The following is a 27,432-nucleotide window of genomic DNA, read 5'->3' as shown; positions in this document are numbered from 1 at the left end:
TTTTTTTGTTTTGCCTGACGTACTCCAGGATGTCCAAATGTTGGTCCCTGCAAATGGTAGACAATCAACCATTAAACCATCACCGTTACCATTGTTCAAGGTTTAAATGGCAGCAAACGCTCTCTACTTACATGGGACGCTTCGCAACCGGAGCGGCGCCTTCTGTTTCGCCTTCCTTCTGCTTGGGCTCCTCTTCCTGCGTAACGGACTGATTTTCCTGGTTATCCTTGTTGACACAATTCTCCGGACACTTGCATGTCGACGAGCATGGGATATTGTTTTTCCTACACCCGCAACGCTTCGTTGAGCATGTGCCGGCGCAGCTGCAGTGTGCAACGGTGGTGTTTAGTAGGTGGGCAGACGCTGTTGCCGAAGACGATGATGAATCGTTTGTCGAAGGCACGACCGGCTCAGGCTGAATAAACGGAACGAAACGAAAAATAAAATATAGATAGGCATTCCACCTGCACACTGATGAAACGGCGTTGCGGTAGGTACCTTTTTGCGCTTTGCAAGCGGCGTCATGCGGAATGTTGGATCACGCTCGAGATCTTCTTCTGATTCCTCCTCCAGGAAGTGCTCTTCCGCCTCATCCAGATCGTCGTCCAGTAGATGCTCATTCACCTTTGACAGTTTGGGCTTCTTGAAGACCGGCTGTCTGCTGGCACCGTTTGCCCGTAGCTCGTCGACCTGGGCCTGCAGCAGCTTGTAGCTCGCCTTGAACAGATTCAGTTCATCGCGCAGCGTGCTCGAGTCGGACAGGACATGCTCAGTTAGAGCAATGAGTTCGTCGTCTCCGCCCGTCGCAGAGGTTCGATCGCTGTGGCACTGTTGCTGAAGTTTGTACCGTTGCAACAGCTGCCGGTACTGTTCCTCCGGGTCCATGTTTTTGATGAGCGTCAACGTCGACAGCTGCTTGCGATCCGCGACGGGCGTCTTCGCAACCGTCTGCTTGCACTGGGCCTCCATCTTCGTGAAGCGTTCCCGGATGAAAACAACATCTTTCTGCACCAGCACGTCCAGCAGCCGGCGCATGACTTCGCGCGTTTCCGGCAGCGTGGCCAGCGTGCTGCTGAGTGTCGCCAGCTGCTCGTCCATGTTCACCGATTGGAGTTTCTGCTCCAGATCGACAATCGTCTCGTTGCGGACGCGCAGCGAGGCCTCAAAGTTCGCGATTCGCTCCCGCTGCAGATCGCCCACCGATTGCTCGGTTCTCCCGTTCTGGGCCGATTCCTCGCTTGCCTCGGCTTTCATGACGGCCAGCTGCACCGACTCCTCGTCGCGTTGCTGCTCCAGCAGCTTGAGCATCTCCGTAGCTTCTACCGCACTGTGAAGTAGCTCGAGCTCCTGGTCAATCCAGTGCATCGCTTCAGCGCCCCGCAGGTTTGACCGATCCGCACCAGGTCCGCCGCCGCCGCCGGCAGTGGGCTTACGGCGCTCGAGCGCTGCCTTCAGGCGCCGGTTGACCGCGGCCGTTTCGTCCATCTTGCGCTGCAGTGCCTTCTTTTCCACGTCCATGCGGCGCAGTAGTACCTGCTTCTGCAGCGCGTGCATCGATTCCATCTTCTGAATCGCCTGCTGGCGCTTCCGATCCTTCGCCTCCAGCTGGCAGATCTGCTTCTGCTGCGTCTGCTGCCACTGGCGGAATTTTTCCTGCTCCGCTCGCATGGTCTTCAACAGCTGGACGCGGGCCGCCTTCATCGCCTTGATCTCGGCGGTCAATCCAGGCACGCGCAGGCAGTCCTTCTCTTTCTGCTTTAGGTGGTTTTGCATGGCGACGGCCCGCTGGCGCAGCGTGGCCAGTTCCGTCTCTAGCTGGCGCACCTTGCGACGCCGTTCCTCGGCTAGCTTCGACGTTTTGTCGCTCGCCTTTGTGCTCTTGAGCTGCTCGTTCTGCACGGCCAGCTGCTCCTCCAGCGCTCGGATGGTATTCTCCTGCTCCTCCAGCTGTGCCCGAAGCTGGCACGTCCGGGTAGCGACGACGGACGACTCGGCATCGCCCTGCCCGAGGAAGCGCCGGACCAGCTGTTCCTTCACCGCTAGCATGGAGTTGAGCTCGTTCAGCTCGTTGTACATGCGCAGTTGCTGCTGCGTGTGGCTGTCCGATGCCTGCAGCATGGCCTCCGATTGCGAAACTTGTGAGTCAGCATCGGCTTCGCCCCCGACTGACTCGCGCGTATCGGCCGCCGGAAGTTGTAACCTATTGCGCTCTTGTCGGTACGATACCAACGTCTCTCCTACCACACTTTTCAAGAAGTCCATAGTGCGAGGCCGGATTTGATCGACGCAAGCACTTTCGTCCTGTTCTCCGTCTTCTTCGCCCTCTTCAGCAGCTTGTAACTCGAGCTTCGCCTCAATGTCCTCCAGCGCCTTCTCCGCCGCCAACGCGCGCATCTCTTTCGTCGCCAAATGTGGCAGCATCGATTGCATCCTGTCCAGCAGGATGCGGTTTTTTTCCTCCAGCTGCAGCAGCCGCGCATCGTTAAGGATGCTGCTGCTCGATGCTGATTTGCCGCATGTCTCGGGCGAGCGATTATTTTGCCCCACTTCGGCGCCTTCAATACCCCGGAGCTTAGCGATCGTCTGACGCAGCTCGGCGATGGTTGCCTCGAGCTGAATGATATGTGCGCGCTGTGGATCGACGTTAACGATCGGTTTGTTCTTGATCTTGCAGGCACGATCCGCGTACCGTAGTGTGCTCAGCGTCTCTTCTCGGTTGTAGTCCACCGGTGAAATGCATGCGATCATCAGCGTGTACGAATTACCACCAAGCGAGTCTTGCAGCAGGCGGGTGAGCTTGGAGTCACGGTACGGGACGTGTACCGAACCAGTAGAGCCACCCATTGCGAGCGAACCCAAAGCCGATATCACGTTGCCGAGTGCCAGCAAACCCTGGTTTATCTTTACGCCCTCTTTAAACCGGTCTCCCGTTGCCTGCGTCTTCTTCGAGCGCTCCGAGCCGGCCAGATCGACCAGGTGGAACTTTGAATGGACCACCGACTGCGGATCGTCCGGGGAAACCTTTTGGATGTTGATGGTGAATATAGCGTGGCTGCGGCTGGACACTTCGTTCATCGCTGTCGACCCTACGCACCGGACGGTTGCGCCACGCCGCAGGCAATCGAGTGTGGCCTGCACTGAATCGACTGGAACCTTCGTTAACCCTTGCAGCACAATTTCGCCCGCTGCCTCGCGTATCTCGATCGACTGACGGTTAACCGACAGTAGGTCGTACACAGTCTCCTGGTAGAGCTCAATGAACGAGCAGGAGACCCTAGTGGTGACACTGCCCTCGCTCGCCGACGTCTCGATGACCCGAAAAATGTCCTTTACCGCGCGCGGAATCACACCGACGTCGTCGCTCAGCTCGCCCTTGAATTCCGTACCCATCGTGTACGTTTTGCCCGAGGAGGTTTGTCCGTACGCCAGTATGGTGACGTTGTAGCCCTCGAACAACTTTTCCAGCAGGTCCACGACCGCTTGCTCGTATAGCTCAAGCTGCGTCGCGTTGGGGTTGAAGGTGTGGTTGAATGTGAACCGCTCCGAGCTTAGCTTACCGTCGCCGATGATCACCTCATTCCGGCCGATGACTTTCACGACGCTGTCGTTACCCCGCGTCAATTCGGCCTGCGAGATTGGCCGCACGCGCAAAGCTACCTGCACCGTCTTTAAATCAGCCATCACTCTGCTCGCAGTCACTTTTTGGTACGAATGTTTGATAATGGATTGAAATTGATATTGGAAGTCACGTTAGAAAGATCCCACATTCAGCGAAACAAACCATAGCAAACAAACATGATCATTTCTTACCGTATCGGAATATCAATGGTTAAATCTATTGTTTTTGAAGTTACACACCGACTGCTATATCAAGAACACTAAACATTACAAGAAATCACCATCAATAATAGACTTTAACGAAAAAGAACGTCTTAGCTACCTGCGCGTCACTGCCATTTTGGCGGTTAGCGTTCAAAATGTCGCTGTTGACATTTATAATGACATTGATCAAAATGTCGCTTTTGACATTTATAATGACATTGATCAACTGTGGCCCAAGGTCTTTACTACGGTTAATGAATATTACAATGTTATTACATAATTAATGTTACATCAAGGTTACTAAATACTAGACAGGTTGCGACAGAGCAGTTTTGCTCGGAACCATTTTGAATATCTTGTTTACAATTTGTCTGTCAAAATAACGGTGGTGTTGTTGCGGTTTGCAGGAACGATGGAGATTATTTAGTGGCTCGCATAAAAATGCTTCTCTTTTAATATTCTTTTGGTTTGCTTGGACCATGGCCGTATAGGTTGTGATATGCGTAAGATGTGAGAAACAACATTGCTCTAAATCATAGAATCGGAGGAAGGATTCAATGTGTACAATGAGTTGATTTTGAAGAATGATATGAACTTAAAAATCGTTTACGAAGTTTATCGAGGATTTAGCCCGGCTACAGGCACACCGGTACTCAAAGATTGTGTTCAATAAATTTCGAGTTCTCTTAACGCCTGCTCTCGTGGAATTGTGAATATGTCCCTCCGCTAACTTTAATAATCTGGTTAAAGCCTTCTTTGATTGAAAATAGCAGCGCAACAAACCATTCCAACTTGTTTGTCAAATTTTTCTTTCATTTTTTTATCGTCAAGCGGTAAAAATGTTCTGCTTGTCGCAACCTGTCTAGTGTTTAGTAATCTTGATGTTACATTATTGTTATTACATTATATTACATTATTAATGAGTATTACATTAGGCCATGGTCTATACAATAAATGTTATTCTATGTGACACTGCGCATCGGCTAAATTTGATTTTGACGTTTATGATGTTGCTGATTTTTTCATTTTCATATCTATTCTCATTTCGTTTGGTTCAATCGCATGAATCTCAGTCACACACATTTTATTATTTTTCTAACGCCATTCGGAACCTATCGTTCACGAGGAAACCCTACCGCTATTGCCGACAGCTTATATTCGACCAGTTAAAAAGAAATACATAGTTTGTTTTTGCTGAAATAACATGACGCTAGGTACGTATTTTAAGTCATCGACTGCACATGTTCACGACAAGTTATGCTAGAATATTGTTTTTAAACCAAAATAAGTTTTAAGATGCTTAATATAAAATCGTTAAAATATAAAAGGTGGATAGAACGTGGCATACAAAAAAAACAAAACTTGTCATGTTTCTACAAGTTGTCACTTTCATTGGGACTGGCGATCAACAAATTGGCGCTCGTTCGAATTAAACAAAATCACTGTTTCTTGGTTTTTAGTGCAAACACTTATAATCGCTGCCCGATGCTTGTATTTTACCCCGAAACAAGCTGCAGCCAAAACATTTTATTCGCAAAAGCACGGTGTCCCGTGCGCTGTCCGGTGTTCCACTGCTAAAGTACAGGGGTAAAACTATGTTATGATGGATTCGTCGGAAGCAAACGGTAGGCTGTTATTGTTGACTTCTACAATAAGTCTAATTAAGTAAAATAAGAGTTGTGTTTGCTTTACTTTTGGCAGAGCTGCTTTCCAGTAGCGATCCCGGGGATACGCATGAGACACGAAAGGATTGTCCGCTGGAAACTATCTACCGGCATCGGGGAGCATACGAGTTGCCTCACGTGGAGAAAATACAACGCAGCGAGCGCCACACAGTGCTGTATGAACTGCCATTCAAAGTGGGGGCGGAAGGGCCTCCCGCGCCTTACGTGTCCAGCGAGGCGGCGACAAATGGTGCAGCCAAAGTGCGACTACCGACTTCCGCCAAGTGTGTGATGCGAAACGCGGACGGTACGTCCGGCATCGAAAGTCGCTGGAACCTGGTACGCCGTGCGCTTGAGAGGCCAATCACCAATGCGAGGCAGCTGGAGGCGGCGATCGTGTTGTATAATCCGGACTACCGGACACGATACCAGTTTATTGCGCTGCACCGACTATTTGAGCAGTGTGAAGAAAGTGAGCGGGTTGCTTTCTTTCGCGATACGTTACGGCGAATGACAGAGCTGGCGCTGCGATTGACCGAGCTGTTCCGTGCGCCGATCCCGTTGCTGACACAACGCCAGAACCACGCCGTTTCCATGACCCAGCAGCAGGCCGCCTGTTTGCTGGCAAACGCATTCTTTTGCACCTTTCCGCAGCCAAGACCGGCTCAGGCGCGTAGCTTTTCGGTGGGAAATTTCGCGGCACTGTTCGCTGGTACGTCCCAGTCGGCGGTCGAAAAACTGAAGTGCCTCTGCCACTACTTTCGGCGAGTCTGCTGCGTGGCCATGCCCACCGGTGTGCTAACGTACGAGCGGCGATACGTACCGAAGCATGCACTGCTCGACTGGGGCACCGTCGAGCACGTATTTGACCGGGAGCGCGCCCCGCTGCACGTGTCGTCCGAGGGCACAATAGAGGACCAGGGCACTGGCCTGCTGCAGATGGTGTTCGCGAACCGGTTCCTCGGAGGCGGCGTGATCGGCAACGGCTGTGTGCAAGAAGAGATACGATGCGTCATCTGCCCGGAGCTGCTCGTCGGCCGGCTGCTATTCGAGTCGTTGCGTGAGACGGAGGCGTACTTCGTGCTCGGCGCGGAGCAGTTCAGCACGTACGAAAACTATGCGGCAACGTTCACGTTCGCCGACGACCATCGAGACGAGACTCCACGGGATGCTTGCGGACGTCGCCAGTGTTACATCGTTGGGCTGGACGCGCTTAAGGTAGTCGATGGTTCGACGAACCAGTACAGCGAGCGGTCTATTTTGCGCGAGCTGCACAAAGCGTACGTCGGCTTCCGTCACCCACTGCCCGGACCGGCTCCCGGCATTGCCACTGGCAACTGGGGCTGCGGTGCGTTCGGCGGATCGGCACCCCTCAAGGCACTTCTGCAGCTGATGGTTGGTTGCGTCACCGAGCGTCCGCTGCTCTACTTCACCTGCAACGAGCGCAATCTGCAGGAACAACTATGCAATTTGTACGCCTTCCTGACCGAACGGCGAGTGTCCGTGGCCACCGTGTACGAGCTACTGGTGCGATACGGTGCAGACGATGCATCCCATGGGATATCAAACGTTTACAACTATATCTATCAACGCCTCGCGGAATCAAATCCACGGGCCCGGTAATGATTCGTTTGGTCTCTCCGTTGAAGTTATCATTATTTAGTCCAACTGTTCCAATATCTTGTTTCATCTTGTACAATAAATTATTTCCCATTAAAATAATTTTGATCGAACCGGTCCCCGTGTTCCCTAAGAAAACTTGAAAGAAAACATATCACGGAGTGGTTTAGTTATATGAAGCGCTCAATTGGCACATGAAGTAATGGACAACATGATCGATATCATATTGAGTTATTAACCTATTGGTTAGGGTTTTCCAATGTTTTCCTAGCTTTTGATAGAAGGGATGATAAAAGTCGTGCTGATGTAAAACAAATCCAAACGAAAGCCCTTTTCCTTGTTACATGTGTAAATGTAAACAAAACAGCTTGTGTTATTATCCGTTCCCGAAGGGCTAACGGCGATGTGAGGGCCAAATCGTACCGTCTAGCGAGGGGCCAACTGTGAGCTGGCAAATCCATTCCGATTCGGTAGAAGAACCTGGAAACGACTCAACGTAATTACGATTCTTATCATTTTATTTGTTTCACCACTAGAGTACATTGCTTTGGAATCCTGCATGAATGCCTGTGGTCGAAATGACTGCTCTTTATGAAATGCTCCGACATCGTCAACGTGACCGAGCTAGCAGAATGATGGAGAGGTGAAGAAATATTGAGCCGTTTTCGAGGTATTAAAAATGAAAATTGCCTTGTGGTCAAAATGACCGCTAGTGGGATGCTAGGGTTAATGAATATGGTCGTTTCCCGGTATCGCTCCGTACGTTTTCCGGAGCGCTCTGACGCTCCACACCGGAGCTACTGGCGCGATTCAACAAGCCCATCGCTACGGTGTGTTATCAAAAATACTTTCTGCTCGCGTTCGGGAGGTGATCCCGCTGGTTTAATTTTCCTTTTCGACGGGCACGGACGTGTAAGGTTTTGTGTCCGCGTAGCTCGGACTGTGGCCCTATCTGCATGCCAGTGCCCTTCGGCGGCTTGCAGCTTAGACGAAATGTACTTTTAATTCATGTATTTGTGTGGAACGGAAGAAAAATCTCCCCCTCCCGGGACAGAGGAAGGGTAACCCGTGGCTTGTGATATGGTCCTTCTTCGCCGTCATTTGATGTTGTGTTGTCTGTGTGTACTTTAAAAAATATGTATTTTTTTGTGTGAAACGTGCAATAGAACGGGTGATTTTCGCTGGCGAAAGTCTCTACCCTTCCCGTAAACATTCCGAACGGCGACGGCAATAAACCTAGAGGGAAGGTAACGGTGTTTCAATCGCAATCAATCAGTAGGCGTTTGTTTTCTCCACGAGTCAACCGAACCGAGGCCGCTTGCCCTGGGAGGGCAGGTAGTGTTCGTTCCATGGTAGCCGTCGGGATCGTTCGGTCAGGATGGGCAACGAACCGCCAAAACCCGGAACGGATGACGCGAATGAGACGGAGGCAGAGCAGGCGGAGTACTGCGGGCTGTCGACGACGGTGGCGTTGCAGCGCCTGCACGACGACATCGAGACGCTGCTGAGCGGGTACGAGGAGCGGTTCGGGCGCCTATCTTGGCTGGCGAAGATTCGCTCGACGTTCGCGGACGACAGTGCGACCAGCCCGCTCGGCTGGTTCCCGACACTGGTCACCGTTGCCTGCGTCCTGTCGCTGGCTTCCACTGGGTACCACTGCTCGGCTGGCCTGTTGCTCGCCCTGTTGCTGCTTACCGTGGCGGTGGTGGTGCGCGAGAACAACCTGCGCAAGACGGAAATCTACCGGAAGGTGCGGACGGTACTGCACGAGATCCGGCTTGGGGCGGAGCTGTGCGCCGACTGGACGATCGAGAACTATCCGCACCTGTGCAGCCCACTGTCGCCGTGCGTCACGCTCCAGTGGACGTACCGGGATGGGCGCGTGGTAAACTTACCCTGGGCACTGCTCGTGCGCGGTGACCACATCGTGATGCGGCCGGGCCAGGTGTCGCCCGGCACGTGCACCGAGGTGCGTGGCAGGCGACGCTTCAAGTGCGGCGAAACGTATGGTCTGCAGCAGCCGACCGAGCAGCCGGTGCGGCCGATTGCCCGCTCACCCCTACCCGACCTGGTGTGTGTCGTCGAGGCGACGCCCTACCTCGACATACTGCGCAAGTCGCTCGACTGCTTCCTCGATCGGCCGCGCACCATCATCAATCAGCAGCGCGAGCTTCTCGTCTCGCACTGCCTGCAGCGCTGGGGCTTCGGGCTCGTCCTGCTGCTGACCGGCTCGGTCGGGCTGCTGCGCAACGTCGGGCTCTACTTCGCCGGCAAGCTGCCGACTGACTGGATGAACGTCTGCCTGCTCAACCCGACCGCGGCCGTACTGCCACTGCTGCCACTGATCTTTCCGCTGCTCTGGGTAGCGATCAACCTATGGGGTGTCGCGCGCCTCGAAACCCTCCTCTCGATCCCACAGGCCGTCATCTGTGCCCAGGCGCAGAAGTCCTTCCAGGAGGATCTCGATACGCCCACCTGCGATCTCGACCACGTCAAGCTGCCACGCCGAACCGTGTTCTTCTACTGGTGGCAGCTGATCAAGGGCCGCTCGGAGCTGCTCGGTCGCAGCGCCAGCGTCGTGCAGGTGCTCGGTACCATTACGGTAAAGTGCAGAAGCACCACCATCCGTCCGCATCCGGTCCCTTAATCCTCGTTCTGCTCGTTTTAGGCACTCTGCTGCGTCGACAAAAAGGGCATTCTATCGTGGCCGAACCCGACCGCTGAGAAGGTTTTCTTCCTGCGGAACGCCCGCGAAGGCGAAAACACTGCCGGCGACCAGTCCGACCAGAGTAGCCTCAACTCGCAGGTACGTAACACGTGTATACATATTCGTGTACGTATATCCGTTTATATGCTTGCAAGTAAAAACCTGAAAACAAATCGAAACCGAACATCTCCACCACCTTCCCCAACTCATTGCAACACCCATATATCACTATCTCTCCTCTCTCTCTGCATCGTCAACTTTGTAGGAACACATCTTTCCACATATCTTCCATTCAAACACACACTCGAATACATGCGGAATGGTAGCGGACAGTGAAATTACTCCTTCATGACCCATCCAACATACATCCGACGCAAGAACTCGCGGGTGCTTTGCTTCACCGTCTATGCAACACGATTTGGTTTTCCTTTATGATTGTATCCTTTTTTCGGTAAATTTAAAAACCTACTCCCTCCATTGCGTGTGTCGTACCCTTTTCCTTTTTCATGCTCCAACTCTCTTTCCCCTCCGTTGTTCGCTGTCGCTTGAACTTCCCTGACCACTTCCGGAATGGAACGGACACATCTTCCGGTGGAATACAAAACCCGAACGCAAATGCAACACCGACATCACAACAAACCATATCCCCCAAACCACCTGTAACCATTTTTTTGTGCTACTTAAGTTACGTATCGCTCACCGTTCATTTACCATGGATGTAAATTTTTACCACCCGAAAAAGTGGCCAAAACATAGAATCATAAGTTACCTCTTAGTTACCGATTTCTTTTCGATAACATTTAATAACATTAACACAAATCTACTGATATTTAAATACCAAAACCGATGTTGTTTTCCAGTGCTGCCAGGAACATTACCATCCACTATCACATATAATCGAGCTGGTGATTAAAAGATTTATGTTTTTCGTTTGGTATAGTTACGTTTTGTTTCTTTCCCAACTATATTTCTATATATATACATCTATATTTGTATATGCCGCGGAAATCTTACCACGTTCCAGCAGCAAACCTTTCCTTCGTGTTTTGCTTTACTAGCTGTTACTTTTTGTTTGTTTTTTCTACTCCACGTCACCTCTTTCTCACGACACGATCCGTTGCTTGTTGGTTGTACGTTCGTTTTTGGAACGCTTGTGCTTCCTGTCCATGTCCGCGCACATTTCTTTTCCGTAGTTTGCTACGTGTGCTTTCGGCCGGTCAACCGATGAAAATATCACGTGGAATTGAATGCTAACATTTGCAAGCTTTTACGTTTTAGGACTAACCGTATTTGTCCACGTATAACGATCCTCTTAATCGAACTTTGATCATTTTTGACCTAAAAAGGGGTCGTTATACACGAAAAAATACGGTACTTATCATCGTAAGCGTTATGTTATATGTAACTGTTTTAATCAATATGTTATTTACGATCCTAGAATCTGGTTCCTTTTTTCCAGTGTTTTCCATAAGGTCGTGCTTGTGATTTAGCGCAATGTTGATTAAAAGATTATTAAATAATATAGATTACCTCTTAGTGCATTCGGGCAAACGTGATCAGTTTTAATAGTTTCAGCAGAAACATTTAAACATGTATTCGGTTTGTTGCGTGCCTCTATCTTTTAGCTAGTCTTTAGATAATCGCAATGAAAATATCCTACACTCCTTGTCTACTTTTCTTTGGTTTGGTATGTACGCTTTTATCTCGCCTATTTCATTGTGCTTTCTTGTCGGTGGAAATGAGCTGACCCGAGAGGAGATTCTGACGGGTTGCTGGAGCTAGGATCGTATTGCTTTCCATTCCAGTATAAACGTTGCCAGTACTTACAATCAGTCTGTAGTTTTCTATTTCAAATAAAAGCTTTATCATACAATCAATAGCACTTGGTGCGTTTGCTGAGAACATGTAGAGAGCAGTTTGACAAATGAATTATGAGAAAAGCTAACGAGTGTCCATTGCCATTTCGTAAGTATTAGGCAACTTGATTGAAGCGATTTCTTGAGCATCTTAAACCCGGAACCGAAGTGTTTCTTTCGGATTCGTTCGCAGCATTTTTTGTCATGTTTGCTATTTTTGTTCACTATGCTTTGATGTTGACTATATAATACTGGTATTTAAGTAGGAGCAAACGTAATCAGATCAAGAGGTTAATAGCAGTAAGCAGCATGTTGTTGCTTGGTTCATACACTTGGATTTGTAAATACATGGTGCGGCATCTGCTTGGAGAAAGTCTTTTGCGTTGTTCTGTCCTTTGAGCTAGCTTTGAGTTTGTTAATTTATTAGCTACTATTAGTGCAACTTCTATGGCCTTAAGGATATGCGTGCTAATATACCACTAGCTGTTTCGGGAAAGCAATACGTTCTGCCGTTTGTACTCCTGTGTTTCTATCTGTCTCGATTTGTTTTCTATGTATTTCTCTCTTTCTCTCTCTTCCTCTCTTCTCTTTTTGCCTCTTCCCATTACTGCCCGCTATTCCCTGTTGTCGTCATCGCCGTCGTCGTGCTCGGTTTGTTTGTGCAACTTTCTTGTTCTCCCCATTATGCATTCTGCCTTCCCTTCAGAGCTCCCAGAAGGAACCGATGGGGGCCATCGCAGAAGTACTCGATCTAACGCACGATCAACACAGCCCGTTCAAGCTCGAATTCGACGACCACGATTTCAAGAACCACCTTACGTCGCTGAAGCCTCTCGGTAAGGTTCGCCTCTGTCTATCCACCCCCCAGTTCCGGTTTCCGGCTTTTGTGGCACACGCACACGCGCACACGATCCTCCACCCCGGGCCGTCACTCGCACGATCCAGTTTCGTTAAATCTGTTCTCGCATTTGCATTTGCAGGGCTTGCCATCCTGGTGAACACCTGCTGCCCGTTGACGCAAGCGCACTATGCCAAGTTCTGCGGCCACGTGACGGCAGCTGCGATGCTCGACAAGGATCTAGTTCCGGTCACCAATCGGTATGCGATTGTTGAGTCGAGTTTGAATTGCTTTATGCATGGGTATGTACTAGACATACCGAGTCTAGTTTTGGTGTTTTATCACACTACTTCTTTATTTTTTCCTTTTTTTTTTGTTCCTGTACTGTCTACCATTTTCGTATGTGTCGTTTATGTTGCTCACTTCCACTTCCTTGCCAAGCAAAACGTCTACCATCATCTCCCATTCATCTTTTCCTATTTATTTTGCTCCTATCCCTCATGTCCTATCCCTATCGGTTGAGCGAGTTTTGTGCGATGTCGATAGCATACGTTATAAGCCACCAACACACATCCCGTCATACCAACCACCATCAACCTACCCGCAGGACATCCGTAGTTCACGTTTGGTTTTGTTTTTAAAAAATATCGTTTAACGTTCTTTTTTTTTTTTGTAACTGCTGCCACACTTTTCACTATACACCGATCTTCGGTGTTGGAAGTGTTCAATACGCTTAAACCTCTCGATTGGCCTCACCTTTCTTACCGTTTTAATTGGCTGTTTTACTCTGTGTTACTTTCCTACTGCGAGGTAGGCAAAGTTGTTGGAATAAGAAACGTTGGTTGTTTTTAAAACGTGTTTAAAGTTTGTTGTTTTAAGTTCTTAAACGCCTCGACCCTTATTGATAGCATATATGCTACCTTGAAACCGATGCAAACGACGGAAGAATGCGACACTGTATCCTTTCCATGTGTTTTACAATTTTATTGAAAAAACAAGACCACATACAAACACACGCACGAACACACATCGATCAACACCATAATACAGCACTTCCATGGCATTTTATGTTTTATGTGTTTTTATTTTTGTATCCTGTTACCACCTCTTCAGGATTCCCATCACCACACCAGATTTTTAATTATTTCGTTACAATCCAGCTGGGTAACTAATTAAATATTACGCTAATACTTCCGCCACCGGTATTGCCTGCTATGGTATTTGAAGCATATCGTAACTATACCCACCGTACCGTTCTTGTTTCAGTTTCTAATGCACCAAAGTCTGTGTTTCGCCTTTCGGTTCCTAACGAAAGTGGTGGCTTTCCTACCAATACTTGTGCTTTTCTTTTATTGTGCGAATCTGTTACAGTTTAATCTGTATTGTATTTAATTCTAGTTTGTAATCGAACGGCACTGTTTGCAGTTTATTTTCTTCTTCTTCGTCTTCTTTTGGGTGGAATGCTTTTTTATTTTAATTTGTGCAACTTTTGGTGACCTTTTTGTTCTTAGTAGTTGACTAAATGTTGCACTCCAAAGTGTTGGTTGTAGTGCTGTGCTGTGTGCTATTGTTTTGTTGCGTGTTGGTTTGCAATTAATTCTCTAGCCATATCGTTGGTGGGCGCGTGGTTTTCACAGCATCGTCGATTTGTGCTCACGCTAGGATCGCTGGTGTTTTTGAAGCAAAGTTCAACACCGTGGGAGCTCGATGTTAGATGAGGTTTGACAGATGACCTGTTTCCCCTTTGGTGGAGTCTTACGAGCGGTTAACACGTTAAGCGCTACGCGCAAATTGTACTACTTCCCGTTCTGCCAGCGATTCGTAGAAACGCCGGCCTACCCAACGGGCTCTGTCGGCCCGAGCAGACCGACGCCGGCTTACGGGAAAGAACACTGTCGGCCCCACGGGGCTGACGTAGCGCTTAACGTGTTAAGATACGTTTTTCGAAATCCACTTCTAATACTTACCAACTATTTGCTCAGTTTTACCAATTAGTCGTTATCCAATTGAATCTAAGCACTCGTTTACTGCTTAATTCGAACATTTGATAAAACCAGTTCAATGTAAATCATTTGGGATATTAAGCAGTTTGGAGGCCAATGTATGGTATTACGCATTCGTTATTATTCTCTAGTAAAGCACAATAAAAAATGAATCTACTTTTATCCTATATCGATGGATAACGTTTAACATTCAATATTGGTCACTTTTTGAGAAGTTTGTATACATTTGACAGCTATCTACTCCATCAGCCTAGATATCAATCGATTACTTGTAACGTTGTCGATTGCATAGTGAATCCAGTGAACTGAAAATGAACACTCGTTGGTCGATAAAGCGGACAGAATCCGACAGGTGTCAAAGCATGATTTCGCCTACTGCTTTGGGATGTTGGAGATTATCGGCTGGTAAATGAGCCGACTAGGGAAAGCATCTCCATCGACGAAGCATTTCCACTGGGAGGTCCTTCGAGATAGGCGTAAGAGATAAGAGTGGGCACGAGTGTGTTTCCCTGCAACCTTTCATTTCCAACCCATGCCCTCGAGCTCGTAGATCGACTTGGTATGGAGACGGTTCCGGAACTTGTTTGATTTAAATTGATTTCACGTTGCTATCCTCCTTACCCCCTCCTCCCCGTTTGCCGGAACAACCCAACCCGCCCGCAGCCGGTGCCTGTGTGAGCTGGCGAAGCAGATCGGGTTTTTGCCGCAGGCCCGCGACATCTTCCAGCTGGAGGGGCAGATATCGAGCTACCGGCATCTGGTACGTAGCTCTGGCTGCAGCATCTCGGTGCCGGTTGGTTACCACTTATCGAATTTCTTTCTTTGCCCCGGCCCTGTGTCCAGCAACCGGACGTGGTGCGGCGCGACATCCGGTTCGCTCGTTCGCTCCAGCTGGCGACGAAGGTGAAGGTGCCGTTTCCGCACTCGCTGTCGGTGGTGATGCGCGAGATCAACAACGGTTCGCTGCAGCTGCTGACCCAGGGCACGGCCGACATCGTGCTGGACTGCTGCGACGACTACTGGGACGGGCACGATCTGCAGCCGCTGACGGAGAAGGAGCGCAAGCGGGCGCAGGACTTCTACCAGCGCTCGGCCCTGACGGCGTACTGCACCGCCTTTGCCTACCGGCCGCTGCGCCACGGTATCCGGGGCGCCCTGTCCGGGGGCCAGCGGGACGGCAACATCGCCTACCTGGAGCTGCCACCGGAGAGCAAGCACCGGCGCGATGCAGCGCTCTACCAGCTTCCGCACCGGCCGCATCAGCATCCGCAGCGCGAAAACTACAGTGACCTGCTCGTGGACGCACTCGGCGGTGGCGGCGGGGGCTTCGGCGGTGGCCACGGCGACGGGGGCGAAGGTGCCGGCGATGGAAAAGCCGGACCGGGAGCGCGGTGCGATACGGGTTGCGGCGGAGAACAGCACGGAGGTGGTGCGGCAGGTGCCCCGCTGGCACACCACTCCATCTCCACCGACTCGCTGCTGTTTACCGACAATCGGGACGACGACATCTCAGATGTGGACGGGTGCTACCGTATGCAGTGCCATCAGGTAAGCGCGAGCGTGTTGTTTCACTCTACACCGTGTCCCATGTATTCTCATACAAATGGAAACGTCATTAATATCCTATACTTTTCATTTGATAGGCTATTTTATATTGGTATAGTATAGCAAACGTTCATCATAAAATTAGAAATGTGCTTGGAATGTGTTTTGCATGTAGGGTATGTTTTTCTTTTGAGCTTAAAATAGGAACATTTCTATCAAAAATGACGCTCTTGCAGACGCGATTTTTTTTTACTTTACTAAAAACTAACGCAATGGTGAGAAGTTGTAGAGGCAAAACTAATACATCAACAGTACAAATATACCATTCAAATGGCGTTTAAACATAAAAAAAAGATTGAAAGGACTTAAAAATAGTCATATCAAATTGACGTTCCTGGTATGACTAAATATTGACTTTTGGCGGTTTGTTAAAGATGAACACTGAACACAAATAACCAAATACAATGTTCAATGACTTGTGAAAACATAGTACAATAGTACGAAATTTTGAAGAAAGGATATGAAGTGTATGAGAATACGTTTGACACGGTGTATCATTTGCCAAGCGTGCGGCTTACTGACCGACGTTTTGTTCTTTGTGCGGTGGCAGGTGTTCATCGGCATGGTGACGATGCAGTACCAGGCGCAGACGGACATTGTACAGCTGATCGAGCGGCTCGAGCGCGCTTGCATTCGCTTCGTGCACTTCAGCAAGGAGAACGAGCTGCGGTCGCGTGTGTTTTCCGAGAAGATGGGCCTGGAGAGTGGCTGGAATTGTCATATCTCGCTGCTGAGCGACGCCTCGGACAGCCGCGCCTCGTCGCCGTCACCGTCGCCGTCCCCTACGCCGACTCCGACGCCCACGCCGACCCCCGGCGAGCGCAACCATCTGCTGCAGCCGACGACGACGACGACGACGACGACGACGCTGACGCCTGGAACGGGAACTTCGCTGGAGGCAACGCGAGCGCTGAGTTCGTCGGCACCGTGCGCTATTTCGCAGCCGGCCCCCGCTGTTTCCCCGGCGACGGTGGCGGAGCCGGTCCCTGCCGATGGCACGACGGCGCCGACCGTCAGTTGGCAGGAGGCGGGCCAGCAGCAAGGGCAGGGTGGACAGCAGGGACACTGCCGATCGCTGAGCTGCCTCACCGACAGCACCGAGCAGAGCGCACCGATCAACTTCGACATGTCGAACCGGGCGAAGCTGCCGCGCGGCATCGAGAACATCCGGCCGCACCTGGAGAACGTGGACAACGTGCCGCTGCTGGTGTCGCTGTTCACCGACTGCTCGGCGGAGGCGACGCGCGAGATGCTGCGCATCATGCAGCAGTACGGCGAGATCGTCGTCTGCCTCGGCTCGTCCGCCTCCAACTCCAACTCGGAGATCTTCCTGCAGGGCGACTGCTCGATCGCGATCGAGCCGCTCTACCCGCAGGTGTGCCAGGAGTACCCGGCGTACAGCGAGTCGAACATCTACAACAACCGGGCGGGCGCGCGGTCGGCCGGTGCCCGGACGGCGCTGGCGGCGGGCCGCCTGCCGGACCGGTGCGCCACCATCTCGCCGGTCTACCTCAGCCGCATCCTCAACTCGATCGCCTGCTCGATCGCGACCTGCCGCGACGATCCGATTTCGGTCGTGGCCGTGATCGAGCTGTCGCGCCGCTTCATGGCCGGCCTGTGGAGCTGCGTGCAGTTCTGGGCGTGCTGCGGGGCCTCGCTGGCGATCATGAACACCGTCACCGCGTGCCTCTCGCTGCCGCCGATGATCGTGCCGCTGCACGCGCTCTACCTGATGTGCGTGGTCGTGCCGCTGGTCGCGCTGACGCTGCTGCGCGTCGAGCCGGACCCGGCGCTGATGAAGCGCGCCACCGGCAAGAAGCAGAAGACGCTCAGCTCCCGGCTGGTGCTGTTCGTGCTGTGGTGCTACGGCTTCAAGTTCGCGCTCGCCATCGCCGTGCTGGTGCTCGCCTACTGCACCTTCCTGTCGCACCCGATCGAGCTGTTTGCCGGCGGCGGTGTTGACGGTGTTGGCGGCGTCGACGGTGGTGACCTTCTTCGGGTCGGCGCCGACGTGACCGACGCGGCCCGGGTGGCCGTCCAGCAGCTGCAGCACCGGGCGGGACATCAGCAGACCGTCGGCGGCGTGCTGGTGCGCGGGGAGCAGGCGCTCGCCGGCGACCTGCATGTCGCCCGGTCCTTCATCCTGCTCGGCACCGTGCTGCACTTCGTCACCATCTCGGCATCGTTCGTGCACCGCGACCACAACTGCTTCCGGCGCAGCCCGCTCAGCAACCTCTGCTGGGTGTCGGTGGTCGCGCTCATCCTTCTGGTGCACCTGGCGCTCGCCGTTGTCCAGCTGCTCACCGACGACTACCTCTGGCAGGAGATGGAGCGCGTCTGGCCGATCGTACTCTGCATCGTGCTGATGGCGATCGCCACCTTCCTGGCGAGCGAGATCTTCAAGTGGGAGGAAATCAAGTAAGCCAACTCGACCACCTTTTTGTAACCTCTTAATAACCCCATTTGTTTTCCGTAGGGTCAACAGTCGCTACATTCGCCGGGCGCGGCTCGACTTCGGCACCAAGCTCGGCATGAACTCGCCATTCTAACACGCTACCAGCGACAAGCCGTATATGTTGTGTGTGTGTGTGTATGTGTGGTCGGAACTACAAATGTGCAATTGTCGGTGTTCGACGCCCTCTAGCTGTAGTGCAATACTTTACCCACATAGCCCCTTTCAATATCGCATTAGATTAGCAGTTTAGTTAGCTCTGTGTATAGATTAGTTATAGTTTAGTTTATTGTTTAGTTAGCTCCGTGTATAGATTGCTGCAAAAGGAAGGAGAAGTCGGTAGGGTTTTCCGTTGGTTTTATTATACATACTATTACTTATACTTTCGCTCGACGCAACGCAAAACGGGTTAGTTTAGGTTTTGCTTTACATCACCACCACCACCCGACGACAACCGTGCATGTCGTGTAGGGGGGATCGGATGAGAAAAATCCTATTTTTTAGCAATAAACAAATAAGCTGACACCGTGTACAAACAGCTATTGTTTTCATTTGTGTTTATTGAGTGTTGTCCTTTATTATCGTTAGAAATGTTGTTACACTTTTGAATGGGGGTTTGTTTTTTCTCGCGTTTTGGTGAGTTTCATGTGTGTTGTATGTTTGTTTGCTTTGTTTTAACTTCTATAATAACAAGTTTGCTCTCGTCGCCTAAACCCGGCGTCCCCGGGTGTGCCCTGTTGTGACGCTCGGCAGCGAAACTTCTACTTCTCTGGGGGGGTTGGGGAGGGCAATCTGCGGGAAGGCTTTGGACCCGGTGCAACACTGAAAACGGCAGCCAACCATGCAAACAATGTGGGCCAGTAGAGGGTTGTTGTGGATACTCTAGCCTGAATTCGTGTAAGGCGAAAAGGGAGGGGGAGTGGGCAGGCTACTGCTGCGAGGCGTACTGCATCTTCTGCTCGTTGTTCACCTTGAAGATGTTCGCCAGCTCGTCCAGCAGCGACTCGTACCGGAAGGCAACGCGGATGTCCGGCACGTTGGTGCGCGTGATATCGTTGCCGGCGACACCCTCGCGCGTGTAGTTCGGCCCGAGCCAGTGCTGCTTCATCTTGTGCGGAAAGCCGGACATCAGCACGCTGTTGCGCGCCAGCTCACACATGTCGCACGAGCTGAGCTTCCACACCTGCGCCGCAATGCTGTACTCCTCCATCAGTGGTTCCTGCGGAGACGAGAGCGGAAAGACGATTGAGACGATAGTCCTCAAGGTACACGGATCTTTCGCTTCATGCTTTAGATCAGTGATGTCAAACTCTAGACTTAGCTATGAATAATATCCAACTTTCCATTGCCACACCGACATATGGTAGTGGACAAAAGCAAGGGTTTTATACAGATTGTTTGAGACAAGCAAATAAATAGTGTTCATGGAAAACAAAGCTGACTTCAAGAGCATTCTCAGTGTAATTACAGCTGCTCAGCTACTACTCACCTTTGTGTAGTGGAACTGCAGCGGATCGTCGGTCGAGAGCGAGACGACCAGACCGCGGGCGAGATACTCCGGGAACGGGTTGCGGTCGTAGTTGAGAAACAGCGAGTTGTTTGACAGCGGTGACATGGCGATGCCGATCTGCGCCAGATAGTAGAGGTACTGCAGCACCGGCACCTTGCGCAGCAGCAGCCCGTGGGAGATGTTCTCCGCCATCAGGTAGCCGCAGACGAGATGCTGCACAGGGCCGGCCTCACCGCAATGCGGCCTCAGCACGAACGTGTTCATGCCGCGCGCCGCCCGGAAGTGGTTCAGCACGGTCATGTTGGCGTACATGTAGTAGATGTAGTACGCGTACGGCGGGTTCTCCTCGTCCGTCCACTGGGCCGGCGGCGTGACGTCGCCGTCGAACAGCGGGTTCTCCGGCTTCGACTCGTCGTCGACCGAGTCGAAGCCGATCACGTACTGCAGGAAGGTGTGCACCTCCGGGTGCTGGCTCGGGTTGTTGGTCGCGTCGAACAGTGGCTTGAACACGTTGTCCAGGATCTGCTGGAACGAGCTCATCAGCTTGTTCGTCTTGAAGATGTCACTGTGGGAAGACAACAACAAAAGCGATTAGAAGCGGGTCTCTCTCTCGCGCTGGCGGTGCATGTACTCACTAGAGCCGCGGTATCTGTATCAGCCAGCGGATGTTGTCGGAGTAGACGTTGCCGTCGATGGCCCACTTGGCCAGCTTGTACCACTCGTCCGGCGACTTGCCGTAGATCGAGAGGCGCAGCTCGGCGTTCTGGTACTTGCTCTCCTCGAAGTCGCTCGCCACCTCCTTGATGATGTTGGCGAAGTACTTGCCGTTCAGGTAGTTGTCCGTCTTGAGGAAGACCTCGCGCAGCCGCGACTCGCCGATCGGATTGTACTTCGCGTTGAACTTGTCGAAGCGGTGGAACGTGTTCCGGTCGGCGTGCACGTCCAGCATGTCGACCGTCAGGTCGTACGTGGTCAGGTTCATCGACTGGAACACCTGCGCGAGCGTCATCGGGTTGCCCTTGGTCACCGTCACCACCTCGTCCGCGCTGTTCTTCAGCGTCTTCTTGATGAAGCGCAGCAAATGCTTCTGGTTCATGCAGCTCGCCGCGTGGATGTGCGTGTCCACCTTGCGGATGTTGTAGAAGTCCCGGTGCGGCACCGCCTTCTGCGACGCCAGCTCGCGCAGCTCGTTCAGCAGCACGTGCAGCTGGAACTTGGAGTACAGATAGCTCAGCCGGCGATAGCAGAACGACTTGAGCGGCCCGTCCGCAATCATCGAGCACATCATCTGCATGTCCTGCACAAAGTCCGGCAGGCGCGGGTAGTGGTACGGCAGCGGTTCCTCCGTCTCCTCGCTCCGGAACACCTCGAACACGCCGTGCACCGCCCGCACGCTGTAGTTCAGGTCCTCCGGTATCTCGATAACCCACGGCGACTGCGTGCTCTGCGGCGGGTTGACTGGATGATCTGCGGGTGGCACGGCCCAAAGGCGGTAGCGGTAGATAGATAAGAAAAGTCGTCAGCAAGGCCGGGTTCAACGCCAGTATACTCATTTACATTATTATTCTCTCCACTGTCTACATGTTAAGTACAACGAGCCGTGCGATCACACCATTCCTTACCCTATCGCCTATTTTCATCTTGCCGTTTTCTTCTACACTCGCTCACACACACACATAACTATCCTCCACCTTTCGCACCATGCCTCGTCTCCCCCTGTTTTGTAAGGGTGCGGGGGAAGGGTGTTCAACCGAACGTTTCAGTTTGTTACAGCGATTAGCACGATGGTAAAACCAAACCAACGGAGTAGACTAGACACACAACCAACCAATGTCAGTGGTTCTCAACCTATGTGGCAACCAACCTTTAACATCAAAATAAAGCTAATTTATGTACCTACAAGATACTACAAAAATTTTGAGATAAAAACAAAATGAACATACAGGGAGGAAGAAATCAACATAATTATATGTATAACTTGTTTTAAAAACAATTAGTTACAATAAATACCAAACAAGGGAACGGAGAGCAAACAGTACAGCTAAAAAAAGGGAACTATTGAGAAAAGAATAAAGCAACAGATATTTAGAAAAGTATAAAAACACATGAAAAGAAACATCGTAACAGAAAAAAACTGTCGCTTTTTCAAAACTAACAAAAAACAAAACCAACAAAATCAAACTCAACACCGACTAACCATTGCGTGAGCAAGTTTTTGGGTGTTTGTGTGTGTGTGTGTATGTTCGATGGTGGCGTTGATTGAGACAACCCCAGTCCAGGGGCAGGCCGAAGCCGTTAAAATGTAGTAGAAAGCGACAGAACACAGCGGAGTATCCCCAGAGGTAGGACGGAGAAAAAAGTGAATAAAAATAGAACAGAATAAAACGAAAGAAATGAAATAATAAATTTAAAACTACTCCAGCAGAAATAGAGAGATAAATTAAACGGACCCGCTGATAAAAAGAAACGACAGAGAAGAAAGGTTAAAGGTAAAAAGAAAGAGTGAAAAAGAACTGGAGCGCTAAACGTTACCGTGCGTGTTGTTGAGGAAGCTGCAGAACGGATATGCAATATGTGATGAGCTAAAATAAGGTACCGTCTTCACACCTCGCTCCACGCATCCCCTGGACCTTCGGCCCCTCTCCCGCCTACTTACCGGCAATCGATTTGCGCTCCTGGTGCGTGATCGTGCTGGAGTGGGTGGACTTCAGGAAGCGGGCGGTCGTCTGTGGGAAGACCTGGTGCGAGTTCCGCATGTACTTCTCGCGCAGCTCGAGCGCCTTCACCAGCAGCGTCGAGGCGCGCTCGAGGTCATCCAGCGGCACGCCGCTCGTGTCCTCGCCGGAAATGGAGACGCGCTGGAAGTGCGCCACGAAGTCGTGCTCGTCGAACGGCAGCTGCTCGTCCGGGTGCACTTCCGGAGCTATCGAGTGCCGATCCTGCTCCATCACCCTGCGAACGAAATACGAGCGCGGTGGCTATCAGTATCAGTTCCCGTAGGCCCGGAACTCTATAGTAACTGTCTCAACTTTCAGCGCTACCTTCTTCCTCTTCAGTGTGTATTCGGTATCAACTAAAAAGGGAGGATTTCTTCGACTTCGCGTTGCCTACCCCTGCCTGGTAGGTGATTGATGCGCTCGCACCCAATCAATATGCGAAGTGAACTGGACGGAGCGAACAACGCGACAACACTGAAATGGAGCATCCATCATCGTCATCGGGGGCGTCATCGACACGTCGGTGAGTTTTTGCGGACACCGGTGACACCAGGGGAGGTTAATGTGCACGTCATACACACCCACCTACCCGCAAACAACACCCACGCACACACACACACGGGACTCTCTCTCTTCCCTGTCCCTTTGGCACTCCCAACGCGGATCGGTTCGATTGATTAATTGATCGGACAAGCGATTTTCCAATTCACTAATTATCAACCCCTCTGTGTGCGCATCGACATCGGTATCGACATCCAAAGATGGGGTACGCAGTTATAACGAGAAGGTGCAAAAATAGACCCGTGCTAATAAACCGTAACGCGCCCGGGAAAACAACACCACACACCACCCACGGGTGGAGGGGTGTGCAGAGATCCGTGCGGAGCTTCAGTTCTTTGGCAAACCCCAAAAAAAAAAACTCCACGCTTCGGTGGGCCGCTAAGTCGACTTGGACCTACACGTCGATTTGATATAGGGGGTTTTGCAAACCAACCTGAGCAGATCCCACTCGGAGAGCCACTTCTTCGTATCGATGGCACTACCCAGCATGGTTCACCAGCTTGCAACCGTCGAGTCCTCCGTGGCCAGCACAAGCTCCGGGCAGGTCGGGATCGGTACTACTGGATCGCCCCTGGTCGTGCACGCGGACGCCGCCGTGCCGGTTGAGTGGTCGATTGTTTAAATTGGATTAAACATATCGAAGGAGGAAAAAGAGGAAAAGAAAACGACATGCAAAAAGGAAAGTGGAGGGAACACAGAAGGGAACCACACGAAAAATAAAAGTACGACACGCTAGAGTGGGGCCAATGGGGGGGGGGGGGGGGGGGGGGGGAGGGGCAAAATTGAGCGCCCCTTTTCCAAGTCCTGCCAGAGGCAACGAATACGAGGAAGCAGGCGAGAGGAAGAGAATATCCTAATGGAATCCTTGCTGTGTTTCTTTGTATCCATATTTTCCCGCGGCTGGCGAGCGTTCGCTTTAACATCAGTTTAAGTACCGCTCACGCAAGATACTGGCGCTATTTACGTTCGCCAATGTCAACTGCCATTCAAAACACCCCCCCCCCCCCCCCCCCCACTCCAACCAATAAACCAGGAAGCTGGAGGAGGAGCGAGTAGTTGAAGTAGTTTGTTACGCTTCCACGCTGACTAGCAGACCCCTCCCGTGCGTTCGTCCTTAGGAATAGTACTAGTGAGCCACTTAGTGAAGCGACCATTTAGAACCAGGCAAGGTATTAACGAATGTCGGAGGTTGGAACAACACCCGGTTACCATTCCGTTGCATGTTGAAACTGTACTTCAAACATTATGTCGCTCCGCAAGTGTAATGAACTGTTAATTATGATTAATCACCACCGGAGGGAAGGTGACTGCACAAGATCTCGTTAGTGTAACATTACTACCTTCCATTAGAGATGCCGCGCTAAAGCTCCCCAATGGTTTCCTCTGGTCGCTGTAGGGTAAACAACAACTTCTCCATTTTGAAGGCCCTTCAAAGAATGATTATTATGTCGACTGGCCAGGCAAGTTGATCCCAATTCGACACTACATTCTGGAAAACGTTGGGTAAGCACCAGATGAGTCACCTAACTCAGCAAACTGTCTCTGGCTCTGCATCAAGTTAGTGCCTAAGTAAACTCACTTACTCAGGAGATGCATTAAACTCAACTGCTTAGGAGACTCACCAAGCTCAACTTGTCAGATGGCTCAGTAGGCTCACCAAACTATGGTTTCTAAAAAGATCCAGGAACTATCGAGCATAAAAACCTAATGAGTTTTATAGGCTAGCTGTGCAGTTGAGATTGGGGAGCTTACTGAACAGTTTAGTTTAGAACCTTAGGAGTTTACTGAACAGCTGAGTTTACTGAATCACTTGAGCAGTAACACTTTGCTGGGCTAGATGGCTCGCTCTGCTCACTTGATTTAGATAGGTTGCTCAGCACTGTTCTGTGCAACTTTATACAACACTAGTTGTAGGCGCATTATCCTTACACTTACAATACTCGACACTATCATCACCTGTGGGAAACCGTAGGTGGAAATTTCTTATTCCTTCCAGAAATATGGCGTTGGTGTACTGGTTTCTCTTCAACCAATAGAGAGACACTAAGATGCACTGTTAGACAGAAAAAGCGTAAATCGTGCCTATCACTACAGAGGAAATAGACTGATCCCTTCCGTGCGTCGATGCCGTCTGCGATGTCTCTATCTGGTCAGATCCAGAGGTCATGCAGTCGATCGGCCGATGGAAGCGGTACTGGTAGTGGTGATACTTACTTGGCGTTCAGTTGACGCTGCAGCTGCAGCTTCTTTTCGATCTGCTCGATCGGGAATTGCGGGACCTCGTACGGGGCGGATATCTCGTTCGGCAGCACGCCAACAATATCCTCCTGGGACAGGCTGAGGGTACCGCCGAGTCCACCGCCGCCACCCCCACCACCCCCAACACCGCCACCAGCGCTAGCGACGGCGTGACTCGCCGGGGACTCATTGCCCTGAACTGTGGAAGAGAATAAAGCATGAGATTGCGGCCGGCGAAAGTTAAGCCTGATGGGATGTGTCCAGGCTGCGCTGGATGATTGTGCATTCTCCTCCAATTCCACGCAAACACTTGAATCTCAAGTATACACTATCATGGGAGATTATCGGTTCATCGCTGAAACTACTTTTCCATAGGAGATGTTAGCAGGAACAAAAAATGCCCGCGCACCACAGTACCCTCGTCTGCGTCGTCGGCGGCGAGGTAGTAGGCTGCTGGGAAGCTTGTCGTAACTTCTGGCCCGACCGTGCGCGATTTTTTCATCGCTTCCATTATTTTTTGATCCTCTAGCACCTGCAGCATCGTGCGAGAATCCTTTTTGTTGAAGCTAATTTCTTTTCTCCGGCTCATTGCGTACGTCCGGTGTATTTTACCACAGAGAACAAGACCACTAAGGCAACACCAGCCGTTCAACTAAGAAACACTGGCTCCAGCGAATGAAATCTTGCAGACTACGACCACCACAACCAGAAATTCGGTATAAGCCAGCGGGATAGGAAAAAATGACATGCAGTGATGGTCATCCGGAGACGAACTGAGCGCCACTAACTTATAATCTGGATCGGTTCGCGTGCACATCTATCTATCATTCTCCTGGCGCCTTGTCGAGAGCGGTACTCTCGACTGCCGCTACACAGGCACGAAGAATATGCGATAGGGCAGGGTAGTCCTAGGCTAGACGCTGCCGTTGTTGATAAGCAGCACAAGCCACGCTCAAGCCTATTTGTTTGAGGCATTCACAGTAGCTTCATCAGGCTCCAGACCGCACACGTCCTAAGCAAAGACAGTTGCCCGTACTCGCCCCTCACGTAGAATGATTGCAGTTCCCGAAGATACAGCTTCCTCCTGCCTATCTCTCGCCTTAAGAGCTTTTGCTGCAAGCTGATTTGGTAAGCAAACTAACACACCGCAGCTATCTTCATTGAGCCAAAGAAGGGGATCTTACTTCTGTTTGTTTGCCGCTTTCCTGTGGTTCCTATCTATCGCCGAATGTCACAAGTTCTTTATGACTCACGGTGAGTGTGTGTTTTGCGGTATTTTGATTTATGGTATACACATTTAAAGCGGCAGAATTTCTCCCACAGAGCTATTATAAGCTGGTCCATCTTGTGCCACATCTTGTCGCTTAGTTAGTAACGGCGATATTACAAAGGTAACTAAAGCAAGACAACGTTTAGCATCCTTTATCTTTGTTTGTCTACATCATGCATGTCTATCCTAGTGCCGCTTGTAACATTGTTGGCCAAACTGCTCATAGCAACATGGTTTCGTCGAAATCCGCGAAAATAGCGTGACACATCGAGGAAGGAAAATGTTGTTTATTCATTCCAACTGGTGATGTTGGTAGGTGGGCCCCATGAAGATTATATGTCAAGACACACTAATGGGGATTACCTTCCCGCGCACTAACCTTCCGGAGAGAAGTAATCGTTGAGCAGTATTGCCGGAGACCGGGGCGACATTGCGATTTCCGGTTGATCGAAGGATGAGTTCATGTCGCACTTAAGCAGAACACCGCGGGCACTCATTTTCGCGCTGGAACTAGTAGCCGGGTGACTTTACACTAACCTGAGATTGTTCGACGTTTCACTTAAACATAG

At 51.0% G+C, this 27,432-nt stretch overlaps 4 protein-coding genes across 4 annotated transcripts; 2 read left to right on the top strand and 2 right to left on the bottom strand.

The window, feature by feature from the left end:
* Positions 1-284: 284 nt before the first annotated feature.
* On the bottom strand, positions 285-3,681 carry LOC131290579 (chromosome-associated kinesin KIF4A-like). Its single transcript, XM_058319737.1, has 3 exons — positions 1,534-3,681; positions 499-1,500; positions 285-323 (listed from the first exon to the last, which is right to left on the bottom strand). Exons 1-3 carry the CDS (start codon positions 3,679-3,681, stop codon positions 285-287), a joined length of 3,189 nt encoding a protein of 1,062 aa, XP_058175720.1.
* A 1,642-nt stretch (positions 3,682-5,323) lies between these two features.
* On the top strand, positions 5,324-7,208 carry LOC131290782 (poly(ADP-ribose) glycohydrolase-like). The gene is made up of 2 exons (XM_058319956.1): positions 5,324-5,447; positions 5,524-7,208. Exons 1-2 carry the CDS (start codon positions 5,423-5,425, stop codon positions 7,107-7,109), a joined length of 1,611 nt encoding a protein of 536 aa, XP_058175939.1. The 5' UTR covers positions 5,324-5,422; the 3' UTR covers positions 7,110-7,208.
* Positions 7,209-8,317: 1,109 nt separating this feature from the next.
* On the top strand, positions 8,318-18,785 carry LOC131291439 (transmembrane protein 94). Its single transcript, XM_058320650.1, has 10 exons — positions 8,318-9,708; positions 9,775-9,912; positions 10,674-10,718; positions 12,376-12,505; positions 12,650-12,809; positions 15,174-15,270; positions 15,354-16,058; positions 16,666-18,126; positions 18,166-18,533; positions 18,592-18,785. The coding sequence occupies exons 1-10, from the start codon at positions 8,485-8,487 to the stop codon at positions 18,662-18,664; spliced, it is 4,401 nt and encodes a 1,466-aa protein (XP_058176633.1). The 5' UTR covers positions 8,318-8,484; the 3' UTR covers positions 18,665-18,785.
* Positions 18,786-19,495: 710 nt separating this feature from the next.
* On the bottom strand, positions 19,496-26,182 carry LOC131290346 (AMP deaminase 2). Its single transcript, XM_058319495.1, has 6 exons — positions 26,011-26,182; positions 25,570-25,792; positions 22,734-23,029; positions 20,713-21,544; positions 20,057-20,642; positions 19,496-19,786 (listed from the first exon to the last, which is right to left on the bottom strand). The coding sequence occupies exons 1-6, from the start codon at positions 26,180-26,182 to the stop codon at positions 19,496-19,498; spliced, it is 2,400 nt and encodes a 799-aa protein (XP_058175478.1).
* Between the last annotated feature and the right edge of the window lie 1,250 nt (positions 26,183-27,432).

Source organism: Anopheles ziemanni, chromosome X, assembly GCF_943734765.1.
Source record: "Anopheles ziemanni chromosome X, idAnoZiCoDA_A2_x.2, whole genome shotgun sequence".
NCBI classification, from domain to species: domain Eukaryota; kingdom Metazoa; phylum Arthropoda; class Insecta; order Diptera; family Culicidae; genus Anopheles; species Anopheles ziemanni.
Note: the sequence above shows the minus strand (reverse complement) of the source record. Positions and strands in the feature narration are given on the sequence as shown.

Excerpts from the sequence above, each read along its gene's own strand:
- LOC131290579 (XM_058319737.1), bottom strand. The coding sequence starts at position 3,681 with ATGGCTGATTTAAAGACGGTGCAGGTAGCTTTGCGCGTGCGGCCAATC. Across the intron at positions 1,501-1,533 it reads TGCACGCGCTGCAGAAGCAG|GCACTGCAGCGCAAGATGGA; the intron begins GTACTACTGCGC and ends GTGGAAAAGAAG. Across the intron at positions 324-498 it reads CGCTTGCAAAGCGCAAAAAG|CTGCGCCGGCACATGCTCAA; the intron begins GTACCTACCGCA and ends TGCACACTGCAG.
- LOC131290782 (XM_058319956.1), top strand. The coding sequence starts at position 5,423 with ATGATGGATTCGTCGGAAGCAAACG. Across the intron at positions 5,448-5,523 it reads GGATTCGTCGGAAGCAAACG|AGCTGCTTTCCAGTAGCGAT; the intron begins GTAGGCTGTTAT and ends TACTTTTGGCAG.
- LOC131291439 (XM_058320650.1), top strand. The coding sequence starts at position 8,485 with ATGGGCAACGAACCGCCAAAACCCGGAACGGATGACGCGAATGAGACG. Across the intron at positions 9,709-9,774 it reads AGGTGCTCGGTACCATTACG|GCACTCTGCTGCGTCGACAA; the intron begins GTAAAGTGCAGA and ends TGCTCGTTTTAG. Across the intron at positions 12,506-12,649 it reads TACGTCGCTGAAGCCTCTCG|GGCTTGCCATCCTGGTGAAC; the intron begins GTAAGGTTCGCC and ends TTGCATTTGCAG.
- LOC131290346 (XM_058319495.1), bottom strand. The coding sequence starts at position 26,182 with ATGAGCCGGAGAAAAGAAATTAGCTTCAACAAAAAGGATTCTCGCACG. Across the intron at positions 25,793-26,010 it reads CGCCGACGACGCAGACGAGG|TTCAGGGCAATGAGTCCCCG; the intron begins GTACTGTGGTGC and ends TCTCTTCCACAG. Across the intron at positions 21,545-22,733 it reads GGAGCGCAAATCGATTGCCG|ATCATCCAGTCAACCCGCCG; the intron begins GTAAGTAGGCGG and ends TGCCACCCGCAG.